This window comes from Myxine glutinosa, chromosome 12 (assembly GCF_964187855.1).
Source record: "Myxine glutinosa chromosome 12, kmMyxGlut1.1, whole genome shotgun sequence".
NCBI lineage: Eukaryota > Metazoa > Chordata > Myxini > Myxiniformes > Myxinidae > Myxine > Myxine glutinosa.
The window spans coordinates 28,424,616-28,439,615 of NC_136272.1; the positions used below are offsets into that span (position 1 = coordinate 28,424,616).

The 15,000-nt window shown below is 43.9% G+C and overlaps 1 protein-coding gene across 7 annotated transcripts in view; it reads left to right on the plus strand.

Moving 5' to 3' along the window:
• The window catches only part of LOC137438044 (estrogen-related receptor gamma), a 210,926-nt gene that overhangs the window by 149,922 nt on the left and 46,004 nt on the right, over positions 1-15,000 (plus strand). For all 7 annotated transcript variants that reach the window (XM_068132913.2, XM_068132912.2, XM_078766640.1 and 4 more), the window contains 2 exons: positions 9,278-9,403; positions 10,267-10,428. In XM_068132913.2, coding sequence (XP_067989014.1) covers positions 9,278-9,403; positions 10,267-10,428 — 288 coding nt within the window. The remainder of the gene's footprint in view (positions 1-9,277; positions 9,404-10,266; positions 10,429-15,000) is intronic.

Below are 15,000 nucleotides of genomic sequence, written 5' to 3' on the forward strand. Positions count from 1 at the left end.
AGGCGGGACAAGCCGCTTAATGTTCGTCCGACAGACGGTGCGACAGACGGACATCGATGCGAAACACCAGGGTGGCTGTTTATAGCTGGGTCAAGATTCTAACCCAGGCTAGACAGTTGGGAGTGTGTGTATCTCTAAACTATCCTGCAAGGCCTTTAATATGCAAAGCAACTTTATGTGAAACACGATTCAGCTTGTGTTTAAAATTTAATCCAACTTTAATAAAATGTAATAAAATAAAAAAACAACTTTATACGAAGCACGTCTGGGAATCCGTCGTTTAAATGTCTGAAGACAGTTGCTTTAACTACAGCTGTCTCCTTGGAAATCCTGGCTTGAAGTCAAAGTTTGGAACATTTAGTCGAGTCACACTTAACGTACGTAGACGTGATGCATTTTGAGGATTATCCTCGGTGAACGTCGCCAGAATTTGCCTTTAATAACATCTGAAGGTTTAAGAGAGTTCAAAGGAACGAGTGAAGAACGATTCACGCTTAGCTCAGTGCGGCACGTGACGTGACGTGACGTGACGTGACGTGACGTGACGTGACGTGACGTGAGATTAGACGATAATACATTGAAACGGACCTACCAAGGATGCCAATCGACATAGAGCAACACTGCGTCGTCAAAAAGAAAACGACAACTTGCTGAGAAACGGTCCTCGGTCGACGAACCGACATTCAAGGCCGCCGAAGACGTTGAGGATGCTTTTGATGGAGTGGCGCGGTCACCAGACAGGGCTATTTCAACCTCACACCATGACAGTTCCAGGGCCGCACGGAAGGCCTGATCGGGTTTCGGAGCGTTTCCTCTGACCGCACACGCCACTCGCACTCGCAGGCGGGTAAAAGGGTCTATGGAAACCGAGATAAATGCCACGTGCCGTCTGTGGAAAATGGCGCACATGAGGGCTTCAGGAGATCCGCAGTAGGCCTCACACGCAGCGCTCCTCACTAAACGATCTCTGGTCTTTAATGGCTCCGGTTTACACCTGGAAGATTCACGTGGGCAACCTGAAGGGCACCGCGTTCGACTCCCAATCTTATTTGGGTGAATGAAAGGTCCATATTACAATAAGGGAATCTAATGAACGAAACTAGCATTAAATATAGGTTTCCTTTTAAGGAACGCCAATGCAGGAGACGATTAGGCCTATCAAAGCCTCCCAAATGGTTGCGAACCAATTGTTGTTTAACCGTGCTCTGTCCTTTTTAAATGCTGAGCGTCAAACAAGGAAGCAGCTCGTACTATTTTTTAAATCTTTGGTATAACTCGGTCAGGGTTTGAACAACCGACCTCCCAGACACAGAGCGGACACTCCAACAGTCTAACTACTCTCCATCGAGGTTCCAACCACTGACCTCCCAGACACAGAGCGGACACTCGAACAGTCTAACTACTCTCCATCGAGGTTCTAACCACTGACCTCCCAGACACAGCGCGGACACTAACAGTCTAACTACTGTTACGTGCTCCTCCCCGACCCCCTGGCTCCAAGCCCCGAGAGGAGTCACAGCAGAAAAATGTGTTATTCTGTATGTCAAAGATCGATGGTGAAGCCACACCAATTGTTACTCACAAACAAATATTGTATTAAGATCACACAAGAATAACCATACAACAATAATATGAATCAAAAGTTAAAGTACAATCAATATTCTATGATGGTACCATCAGTGTTATAATATATAACTCACTGTGCTCCAAGTGAGTGAAACCAGAACATCCCCAATGTCTCTTAGTCCCAGCTTCAAGCCACAGTTGATTCGCTCCAGCGATCGCCAGAATGAGGTCCAATTGAAACCAGAATCCCGTGTGGATGGCAAAAAGTCACACAGCGGAAGCTGTAAAAAGGCGCCCTCAAGGCGACTGGGAAATCCAAAGGCGCCCTACAGGCGACTGAGAGATCACACCCTCGGGTATGGACGAATTCGCCTTCAAAAAGCCACATCACACACACGCCCCAGATCGACTTCTCAATGCGGTGAAAATGTTCAAAAAGAAACGAAACCGCGAGTAAAGTACAAGTCCTGCGCGAGTCAGAATGGCCGACGGCCCGGTCTCGTGGCGCACCAGCACGGCGATGATTCTCTCCTGAATCGATAGCAACCTGACACGCAGGTTAATCGGTCACAGCGATGACAACTCGGATTTCCTTTCCTGGAAACCCGAAAGTTCGCTAGTGACTCTTGCTCGCCAACGTTCGCTTCAGAACCCGGAGCAACTCGGCTTTCCTGTCCGACCTCTCTCGCTCCGCCCTCTTTCTCTCCTCCTCTTCTTCTTCTTCCGGCTCCCGATCCGGCTTCCTGTCTCTTTTTAACATTAACGCTTTTATCCTTTGCAAACAGTTCATGAACAATAAACCTTTTGAAGACAATAATAGTACATAGAATCAGAAATATTTCAAGTGGAGGAAACCACAACAACGGAAGTGACGAATCCGTAACACTTCCCCCCCTCAAGAAAGAAAGTTTGAACATAGTGAAAACTTTCTTTGTAGGCAAAATTCTTTAAACAAACATAAGTAGACTCACACCCCAAATCATCAATTCCCGTGAGCAACAATAATCAATATTTCCCAAAAATATAGCAACAAAACTTCAAACAACTTACAGAGATTTCCGAAGTTAATTCACTCTGGACAAAGCATCAGCAACGACATTGTCCCTGCCCTTTACATGCTCAATTTCCAAGTTGAACCCCTGCAAAGCCAAACTCCATCTCATCAACCTCTGATTTTTATTTTTAGTTTCTTTTGAATGAAGGTTAAGGGGTTTTGATCAAAAATCCAAAGGCAAACAAATCTATAGCACTTTTTCCGGGAGGCCGAGCTGAGAGCCAGGTTCCATGGTTGTTGGGTGGTGAGGCCTGGAAGTATTCACTACATGGACGCCTTTAGGAACGTGGAGTTCACGGTTAATCCGTGTAGGAAAGTTCACTACGTGGACGCCTTTAGGAACGTGGCGTTCACGGTTAATCCATGTAGGAATCTTGGCTCGGCTGCTCCGCAGCATTCAGTGCTTCAACTCTTCCTAACTTTCATAATAATCACGGTTGGACCGCTTGTCGCTGTAGTCACGTGAATAGCGGTCTCCATCTCGGCCACTACCCTGATAATCATCCGTTTGGGGGCTGCCGTAACTCTGGGAGCCTCCATAGTAATATCGACTGCGGCCACCACCAAAACTACCACTCCCACCCCGGGAGCCATAGCCACCCCTGAAACTACCTCCACGTTTTCCTCCTTTGTAGCCCCCTCGACGCCTATGGCCTGCCTTCTCTACTATTATGGTCCGACCCTCCAAATCCTTGCCATCCAAATCCTTTTCTGCATTTTTGGCGTCCTTTGTGTTTTCAAACGTGACAAAGCCAAACTCTCTTGACTTTTGCATCTCCCTGTCTTTTATCAGCAGCACTTCCAAGAGCGGTCCCTATCTGCCGAAGACAGAGTCCAGAACATCTTCCTTTGTGTTGAAGTTCAGTCCACCTACTGATTAACACAGGTTAATCGGTCACAGCGATGACAACTCGGATTCCTTTCCCGGAAACCCGAAAGTTCGCTAGTGACTCTTGCTCGCCAACGTTCGCTTCAGAACCCGGAGCAACTCGGCTTTCCTGTCCAACCTCTCTCGCTCCGCCCTCTTTCTCTCCTCCTCTTCTTCTTCTTCTGGCTCCCGATCCGGCTTCCTCTCTCTTTTTAACATTAACGCTTTTATCCTTTGCAAACAGTTCATGAACAATAAACCTTTTGAAGACAATAGTAGTACATAGAATCAGAAATATTTCAAGTGGAGGAAACCACAACAACGGAAGTGACGAATCCGTAACACTACTCTCGATCGAGGTTCTAACCACTGACCTCCTAGACACAGAGCGGACACTAACAGTCTAACTACTCTCGATTGGGGTTCTAACAACTGACCTCCCAGACACAGAGCGGACACTCTAACAGTCTATCCACATAGTCTGGTTGAACCCTCTTGATGTGTTCTTTCCTGGATTCTCCAGACAAACCCGCTTGTGGATCATTTCAATGTTCTTTTTTACAGACTTGGCATTTAATATGGAATTATTTTTTTTCTTGACTTGGGTTTACTTTCTGAACTCGGTATATCAATCTGGTGAGTTTATTTTACGCTTCGGTGATTTCTTTGTTAAAAGAACCATGTCACTGATTGTCTGTCGCAGCAAGAAGTCAATAACAGGATTATATCACAGGTGGTGTGACAAAATGTACAAACAGGTACATTTGACGATTGGCTTCACAATCGGGTATATAAGGGTTGTTGCGTTCTGTATTAGTGGAAAACAACTGCTGCACGTCTACAAAGTTATTTCCGCTTCCCCTGGAGATGGTGGGTCAACTCGACAATGCTGTTTGTCATTTAGTGGTGGCTTTACGAAATTCCGGCATGAAACAGCATGCTATTGATTGGCAATATGGCATCACTCAAGGTCAGGTGTCAAAGATCCTGAAACGAAATGCTCAGAGGGGTGTCCCTACTCCAATACCGAGGCCCGGACGTCCCCGCAGAACCACAACGAGGGATGATGGCCAGCTGCACCGGTTAGTCCGCAATGGCCGTACCAAGTCAGCTAATCGGCTTAGGGCTGAGTGGCAACAACTGACAAATGTGCCTGTATCCAGAAGGCTAGTCAACCAACGACTGGTTCAAGCAGGCTATCGTACCAGGCGTCCCCTGAGAAAGCCACGTCTGACCAGACAACACCACCAGCGCCGATTGCAGTGGGCCAGAGAGCACCATCAATGGCAGCCAGGACACTGGAATCACGTAATCTTCAGTGACGAGTCGAGATTTCTGGTCTATCGTCAAGATGGCTGCGTCTGAGTGCACAAACAAGTGCATGAAGCCCACAACGAAGATTGTATAGTGCCAAGAGTCCAAGCTGGAGGTGGTGGGGTGACCGTTTGGGCTGCTTTTCATGCAGGGGGCAAAACTGACCTGGTTGTTCTGAATGGAAACCTGAACCAGTTCAAGCACAGGGCCATTCTGGAAGAAACATTGCTTCCATTTGTTCGTGCAGCATTTCGAGGAAATTTTGTCTTCCAAGATGACAATGCACGGCCTCATCGTGCTCGCATGATCCAACACTTTCTTGCTGATCGTGGTGTAGAGCATATGGAGTGGCCTGCCATGTCCCCGGATATGAATCCGATAGAGAACTTGTGGGCATAATTAACGCATCAAATCGACAACTTGGACCAGCAGCCTGCCTCTGTGCATGAATTGCAGCAGGCTATTGTAACTGCATGGCAAGCGATTCCTGTCCAAACCTTGGCAAATCTCGTGAACAGCATGCCTCAACGTGTACGTGCTCTCCTGAATGCTCGTGGGGGTTACACGAAGTACTGAACTGTAATTTTACTGTCTGTAATCCCAGTCGTAATTTAACTTTTGTTTTTGTTAAAAAAAAATTTGGCTAATGTGCAAAATAAGGAGATATTCTCGAAAACGCACAGAGGTTTAACACAGTACTGTCCGTAAATTGAGTTCGATATCAGTTTACATCACTTTCAAGGATCAATTTATTTGCTTCGAAATGTCAAATGTGGTTTTTGTTTCTTTTAAAGGTCACATTAACAAAATCTAGAATAATTTCAACATAATTCCAATGAACTTTTGGTTGTAAGTCATCTTGAAAAGTAAGTTCACCCCCACAAAAAAAATATTCCATATTAAATGCCAAGTCTGTAGTTTATCTATCATGTAATACTCCTTTTGTACTCTCGTGGGGATCATCTACGGCTCATGGAGGAGTTGGTGCATGTGCCACACAGCAGGATAAAGATATGAGACATCAGCGTACGTTTACGTGAATTACATGGAGTCGAGTCAGGGATGGTGTGTGCGTGTGTCTGTCTCCACACGTGTGTGTGTTTCAGGGGATGGAACAGAGACATACCACATCTCAAATCATCCACCTCCGTTACCGTGTGTGTGTGTGTGTGTGTGTGTGTGTGTGTGTGTGTGTGTGTGTGTGTGTGTGTGAGTGTGACTTTTCTTTGATTTGTATACAATTCCACACTCCTTGACCATTCTCCACCAAATTTTGCATACTTTTGGGGGGTACTCAGGATCAGGTCATGGGCATAACTACCCCCCACCCCCACAAGGCAATCATCTCTATGTATGTATGTGTGTAGGTCTGAAAATCAAGAAACTGATCTCAAACAAGGAAATGAGGCCATTTGGCCCATCATTACCGTGGTGCACTTTCGAGCTAATTTTTTTTTTGCTACAGTTTTGAACATCAATCTTCTTTATGATTTACTAAAGTCTAAATAACCTGATGTTGATCAGGTGACCCAGCTTGTTCGATATATACTGCCAATTGCACGTGTAAAGCTTTCCCTTTGTTGCAATATAAATTGTTGTTGGAAATGAAGAATTTCCACGACTTATCAGCATCGAATATCTCAATAACCCATGTTAAAACGAATCATCATTTCAATCCAATTGCTCTATGAATTATATTCATCAGTAGATGAATTAGCACTCATTCATTCCTGCTTCTGCCATTAAGCAAGAGGCCATTAGAAATTGCCTCAAACAGTGCTGGTTCATTATAACACAGAATGTAGCTCCTATCAGATTTCCATTTCGGTGAAGTATTGGGACATTTGGATCGCTTATTGATTTATTTATTTATTTTGAGGCTAATCTCAGCCTCATGAAGGATCTTGAACAAAATGATATTGCATCGAGGACAAAGACGTTGGTAGATATCAGGGGAACGATGGACAGACATGGTATATGGGATTTGAACCTGATTTCCTGCATCATGAGCCAGGCAAGGTTCAAATGAGAACACTAACCAAGACTACTTGACCTAAATGGAAGTTAAGCATCAACACTGTTAGTTAAGAGTTGGCTTTCCAAATTTGCAGGTGACAACAAAGGTAAGGTAGATAGCTGAGAGGGAGATGATCGGATACTTTCATGGGCTGACAGGATGGCCTAGACTCTAACCTAGGATAGAGGCGAGTATGTATACCTCTAGGCCCTAGAGGTATACATACTCGCCTCTATCCTAGGTTCGAATCCCATCCAAGCTATAAGCTGCCATCCTGGTGTTTCACAGGCAAGTGATGCATCCATGCGTCCCTCGGATGGACGTTAAACTGGGCGCATCCCGTCTGCGAAGAGTAGGCGACCCATCACCGGCACCATGAATAAATTCCCAATTCCTGTCCCAATTACTGCTGGGAAGGCAATGGCAAACCACCCAGTGTAACCCTTGCTCAGGAAGCTGCTTCATTGGCAACTACACTGTATGAAGCACGAATGATAAAGAAAATAATTTATATATATATATATATATATATATATATATATATATTATATGACGTCCTGTCCATGTCCCTATGCTTGCCACACTTTTCTCCTCTCCACTCTTTCTCCTCTCCACTCTTCCTCCTCTCCACTCTTCCTCCTCTCAACTCTTCCTCCTCTCCACTCTTCCTCCTCTCCACTCTTCCTCCTCCCCCACCCACAGTGAAAATAAGTCGATAAACCTATAAATGTAATTGACATGCTGATAGAGTACAGACATGATGGGCCAAATGGCTTCCTCCTGCATAAAAGTTCCTTGTATATTATTGTACGTACATACCTGAAGCTGAAAAAACTCAGTCTTTAAAATGCTACTCAACAACTTTGCCGCTACTAAATGCATCTACCAGGCATGAATCTACCAGGGTCAGTTGTTAAAGGGATATGTCTGAACTTTATTTTAAAAATTTGTCTTCTCAAGTCTATATATATATATATATGTGTATATATATATATATATATATATATATATATATATATATATTATATATATATATATATATATATATATATATTACCAGATAAACCGGTTCCCCTGGGCTGTTGTAAATGAATTAGTTTGCAATAGAATGTAGAGGTTTGACAGGAATATCGTTTGACAGCATAATGGCAGGGGTCTGTGGAAATTCCTCAGGGTATTTTGGGTCTTTAAGGATATTTTGGGTTTCTCAGGTCTTTTTGATCTTCAGTGTATTTTGGATATTTGGGGTATTTTGGGTCTTTAAGTGTTTTTGGGGTATTTAAGGGGTCTTTTGGGTCTTCACGGTCTTCTGGGTCTTTTGGGTCATCGAGGTATTTTGGGACCCTCAGGTCTTTTTGGCCTTCGGGGTCTTTTGGGTGTTCGGGATATTTCAGGGTATTTTGAGTCTTTAAGGTTTTTGGGGGTCTTTTGGAACTTTGTGGTCTTTTGTGTCTTCAGGATCTTCTGGGTATTTTGGGTCTTCGGGGTATTTTGGGTTTTTGGGGGTCTCCATGGTCTTTTGGTTCTTTAAGGGTCTTTGGTGTATTTTGGGTCTTCAGGGTCTTTTGGGTTTTCAGAGTCCTCAGGGTATTTTAAGCCCTCGTGGTCTTTTGGACCTTTTGGGTCTTTGAAAAAAATTAAATAACTTTGAACCACCTCATGCACTGTCTGGACCCAAGAGCTCTTAAATGAGGTATCATTCAGCATTGTACGTGTTGTAGTTACGACATTTACCCTGATCAGACGCAATCAGGCAACTTGCATTTATATACTTGTATATATACCTTGACAACTGACTGGTAAGTTGCAGGCCTACACTGCCCAGAAATATTATAATATACTTTACCTTATTTGCATTAAAGGCACAACTACTGTCATAAAAACAATGATATTCTCTCTTGAGTATTTTCAAACCAAACTAGTGTCATGTGATGGGCAGGTGATGTGATTGACTATTTGTATAGCGTGTACACCACCACAAGGTTGTTGTTCTCAGTGATCAATAAATCTGCTATTACTAGTCATATCTACAATCTACATTACTATTGAGCTCATTCTGCAATTCTAATATATACACATCAGTTAAGGCCCACCAGGGACCTTCATAAAATTGTTGCTCAGAGACTAAATAAATAAATAAATAATTGAGACTAAATCGGGGATAAACCGAGGGAGAACTGCCATATGTCCGAAACCCGTAGCGAGAAGTAATACGTCATGAGGCATGTGGGGATAGAAGGGTGCATAGAGGGTTGTGGACACACTGTTCAGAGAGATTCAAATGAGGATTTAATGATGGAAAAAAACACAGGACTTTTATATACGTGTATGGTAATTTGATGGAAGGGTCTAAAACCTGAAGCCCTTTGTAAAGATAATTATTGTTATGCGTGTTTGCAGTACTCACATTATTTTCCTTTTGATGCTGGGCCATAACTTCAAACCTGTCATTTCCCAGGGGTACGCTTGGATCGGGTGAGAGGCGGCAGGCAGAAGTACAAGCGGAGAATCGACGCGGAAAACAGCCCCTACCTCAACCCTCAACTAAGCCAACCCATCAAGAAACCTTGCAACGGCACCCTGGGTAGGCCGGCGGGCTTCACCGCACCGCGTCGCGCCTTTACGGTCCATGGGGATGGGCTCAGTGGTCGAAGTGCTAGCCCCGCATGCCAAAGGCATTCGGTAAAAGGCCACGCGTGCCCCCGTCTGGCCGGGTTACATTGGCCTAGGCCCCCGCTCGTCTATTCGTGACGGTCGGTGCTGCCATGCGATGAAACCGCACGGCGGAGTTCAAATGGCGGCACTGAGTGCCGAGCACCCATCACCTTTTTCAGTGATATTTGCCAAGCTAAAAACTGTGTGCAGGGCCTGGTGACACGAACTGCTGTGACAGGGCGAATAAATGATCTGAGGGTTCTCCCTGGGCTTTCGTACTTGGCTGAAGGCCTGTCCTAGCCAATGGCCCACTTGCTTTGATTAGTCTTGCCCTTTACCGGCACCCTTGATCAGGTCGTCATTGTTGAAACCAGTGCTGTTTGAAACACGGTTTATCTAGTTTCATGTGCTATTCACCCTCAAAAGCTCGCTGCCACCAAACACCAATACCAATACGATAACACATAGCCACGCCAAAGTACGTGACTTGAGAGGTTCCCAAAGACACCAACCTCGAAGAAAAGTGTGCAAGCTCATCCTCTGAAGCCTCAATGTGAGGAAAGATGGAGAGATCCCAACTGCTTTTTCCTTGTCACCAACGAAATTTTCCAAGCAGGCGCACCGCGCCATCGCACCCAAACACCCACGGGAGACAATTCTTGCATCATTGCTTTCACGTCGCGAGTTCTTATGATTTTTTTCCCCTTGATTTCATAGTTACGAAGCATGAACTTCCTGTGTCATTCAAACGAATACAAGCAAAAACTTACGAACCAAATCCTTTGTTTCCAGTCAATAAGATCGTTTCGCATCTCATCGTGGCTGAGCCCGACAAGATCTACGCCATGCCAGACCCGACGGTACCCGAAAGTGATGTCAAAGCCCTGACCACACTCTGTGACCTTGCTGACCGGCAACTTGTCGTCATCATCGGTTGGGCGAAGCATGTGCCTGGTAAGGTGGGGAGCAGTGTGAAGAGGACTTGTATAATTATCCAACCCAAGGGGTTGTTTTTCTTGAAAGGTCCTTGAGTATTATGATGTCATTACCACCAATGGAGTATGGGACCGTTCTACCAGGAAATGCAGTGAATGTTTGAATTGAAATGCCCGTGTTAGGAAGTAAAATGGTTTTACTTTATGACATTGTACAATATTAACCGAAGCTCAATACAGAAGGGCGACAAGTGGGCCTTAAGATGGCTGGCTGATTGTGCGTCATGCTGGACCTCTAGTGACCACGTGTTGTGCAGGGGCTGGACTCCTAACATTTCTCTTTCAATGATTTTGCCTTGCCCGTCAGAATTGGAGAACAAGACGGATTGGGGTGGCATTAACAAGAAACGCCACCCAGTAAAACCCAGACCGTGCCGAGTTTGTGCCAATTAGCAAGGCCACATTTGGGTTGCTTACGATAGCGTTCCAATAGTGCGGAGTTAAGGAAAGAGCTAATTTGCTCGTAGGCCGTGCGGTGGCATTAGGGCAGGCAGCAGCATGCAGGGAAACTTGGTGGAAAGACGAGGCCTAGGCCTCGGGAGGCATACCCACAAACGGTCTCGGAGCATATGATCTCGGCGTCGGCTTGCCGCCCAGCGAGCCTTCCCGTGTTCAAAGCATTGCAAGTTGCCCGCGATTTGGCTAATTTGCCGTCTGTCTGCGAGTCGGCATAGAAATGTGCGTTTCAATCAGGCGCGCCAGCATTAAGGCCTAATAAAATTGGCACGGTGGGACTTTAATGAAGACTTTTATAGTTCATACATCAGTCCCCCGAGGCAGATTCTCTTCCGCCTTTATCCATTAGAGCACACCCCCAGAGAGTGTTTGCTGCTTGCTTGGACAGGAACGTGCGCATGTGTGGACAAAGATGTCTGCTCTGATTGGCCGTCAACTTGAGAAGTGGAGAGCACAATGGCAGTGCAAAGAAATACGGCACTGCTGTGCATAGTCAAAGAAGTGTCGCATATTTTCACAGGCCAATGAGACTGTTTTCGTGTAAAGTGACCCTGGGTCTTTGCGCATTACAGTAACAGCCCTGCCCCAGAAGAAGGCTTTTGGGGACCTTGGGTCTTGCAGGCTAAGGAAACATAAACAGTTTGTTTGCAAGAGTGCGGGTGGCTAAACAAGTCTGGAGCCACAGGGGAATAAGCCAGAGAGAGGCTGAGATGAGATTTTGGAAGTGGATGAGCGTGCGAGCCGATGAGACGGGAGTCGAGTTTGCTCGGGAGCGGGCAAACGGGGAACGAGCCCGCCTTGTTTGACACGTCGGTCACGGCTCGCAGAGTTGCATTGGCAATGGGAAGTGAATAAAAATCACATCTGGAGTTCGGATATGACAAGAAGTGGCGATGGGTGGCCCATTTGAAAGACGACTTTGTTGTTTTATGGTGCCTTCAAATCCGATTTTGATTTATATATGCTACGCATGAGCACAATATGTATGGAAAGAACTTTATGGAGGTATTAAAAACGCCCTTGATGCACCAGCTTTCCAGGGTCTACGCATGTGGTAGGGGTGAAGCGGAGGGGGTCATCACACTATGGAATTAGGTTGTGGCAAAATGTAAATTTTGTAACAGCTTGGTGGCATACATGATTAGTAAGCTTGTTATTTTCTTCCTGTTATTGAGAAGTGCCTTGGTTCAGTCGGCCAGCCCATCTCAGATGAGAGCATTTTCAGCCAAGGTTATATATATATATGCATGTTTATTTTCCTGCATTTACCTTTAAGCTCTCTCCAACCTGGGTTCTACTCTCAACCCGACTATAAATTGTCAGATCGGTGCTTCATGTGTTGCCCGTTACATGATAAAGTGGATTGTCCCCCAGATAGATGTCCTCTCTGTTAGCGTTAGTTGGTGGATGGTAATGATTAACATCACATGGTCTCCTCCACAAGGAGTAGGTGAATTATCTCCAGTACTAAGACCAAATTACAAGCTTTTCTTCTACGTCATAACTAATGCACATGAATACCTGTAACATCAATTGAGGGAGGCCTTGTTCCTGCAATATATTGAAAATATGCTGATGTGGAATTTATATGTATATCCTCCAGGGTTTTGGGTTGTATTTGTAGGAGGGTCAATTATAAATCAAAATAGGTAGTGCTCAGAAGGTATAAGAATTTAGCGAGGCATCATCTAGAATATTGTGTAAAGTTTTGCCACAACTAGTGAAGGACAGTTGCTGGAGTCAGCATAGAGTGATTCGATTGATTCCTGAGCAGGCTAGACTAAGCTATGAGGAGCGCTGAGGAAGGTAGGACTTTATACATTAGAAATGAGGAGGTTACGAGGGGATCTGATGAAGATGTTTAAGATATAATGATGTGTTACAGTCGACGAAATAAGTTCAGAAGAGTTTTTCAGAAGAATAGACAGTGATAGGACCAGGTGACAATCTCAAAAAGTTGTGGTCGGATTTAGGCGAAATTTGGTTTAGAGGGTGGGTGTGTGCCAAGGACAAATGATTTGACTTTGGTGAAGATCCGGATCCAAATACCAGAATTTCTTAAGTGATTCTTCACCATTGGGAGAAAGGGCGTACAACGATATAGAACCACCTTTTGAGGCCATTTTTCCCCACACAGCAGGGTTGGCCTTTTTCGTGCAATGTGGTCCCTTTTTGAAGCAATGTTTTATGGCCGGATGCCCTTCCTGCCGCCAACCCTGTTAGTCGCCTCTTGCGACACGCAGGGAATTACCAGTGAACTGGTGCTCAATTTGCCGACCTCAGAAGGATGACAAGCTGAGTCAACCCACCTGGTGTTAATTCAGTGATTGACCGAGATTTGATCCCTGGATCCTAGGATCCCAAGCCGGCACCCTAACCGCTGAGCCAACACCAGGCTCGGGCCAACAACAACATATTGCACTATATCTCAAAAGATTGTGGACAGATATGGAGAATTTTAATGTTATTTTATGTGACACCTTCGGTGGTGGAGGTAACGATTTACAACATTGGTGTTTCAAAAAGTTGTGGACGGATTTGGACAAAACTAGGGGGATGAGTTGGATAGGTGACAAGATACGATTTTGGTTCAGGTCAAAATCCAGATCCGACATATCAGTGGATACAAAATTTAAACTGTTCTGTCTGGCGGAGGTATGCGCTCTGCTGAGTGCCGTTCTAGTCAATGCATGGAATGATCTCCCTAGAAAAGTAGTGGCAGTAGAAAGAGTACATAGGTTTAAAAATGGAATTAGTAGGTACTTTGGGAATTGAGGGGTACAGGGATATTGGCAGGACCTGGAGGTAGCGAGCATGTGGACAGGTGATATGGTATCTGCTGTTGGTGCCGCACTACTGGGATGATTGGTCGAATGGTCTCCTCCTATGCCACCATCTTACTATTCCTTGACATATATTGATATATTTTATAAGACAACTTATTGCTTGTTCTAATCAATGAAAAGCCTCCAAATGCAGAGTTGTTGACTGCAAACAAGTCGGAAATTGCATTTTAACCTTAATAGCTTCTTTTCCAACTTCAGATTAAATGCTTTGTTAACTGTGTAATGGACCTTAAACAGGGTGTACACCCCCTGTTGGTGAGAACATCTGCAGCAAATGCTAGTGTGGCACACGTTCTCCATTCCAATTAAGAGGTGCTTTTCAGAATATATATATACAGTATATATATATATATATGTATATATATATATATATATATATGTATATATGTATGTATGTATATATATATATATATATATATATATATATATATATATATATATATATATATATATATATATATATTGGTATCTGTAATCTGGTTCTCCAACCTAATAAGCGAACATCATGACGTCATCGCCATGCATGTCCGCATTGGGTTGGAGAACCAGATTACAGATACCAATTAGTAACTCCCAACCGCATCCAGGTCGACTCCATATGATGAGTGGATACCAGAGATAATGTTACCGTGTGGCAGGCGGTGCTTATCGCTCCCAGCAAGGTGCAGCAGCAGCTGTATGGGACACCTTGCTGGCGGTTCCCCACTGATGATATGAAGGTCGCATAGTGTCTGATATATATATATATATATATATATATATATATATATATATATATATATATATATATACATATATATATATATATATATATATACATATATATATATATATATATATATATATATATATATATATATATATATATATATACATATACATATATATATATATATATATATATATATATACATATACATATATATATATATATATATATATATATATATATATATATATATATATATATATATATATATATATATATATATATATATATATCTAGCTGAAAGGGTGGAAATGCGAATGTTCGATGGATGTGCGGAGTATCGTTGAGAGAGAGGAAGACAAAATGATGAATTGCGAAAGATGATGGGAATATTGCCTGTGATTGATGCTGTGAAGAGGAACAGGTTGAGATGGTTTGTCATGTATTGAGGAAGGATGAAAGTGACTGGTTGAGAAGAGTGATGGAAGTTAATGTAGAAGGAAGTAGAGGACGGGGAAGA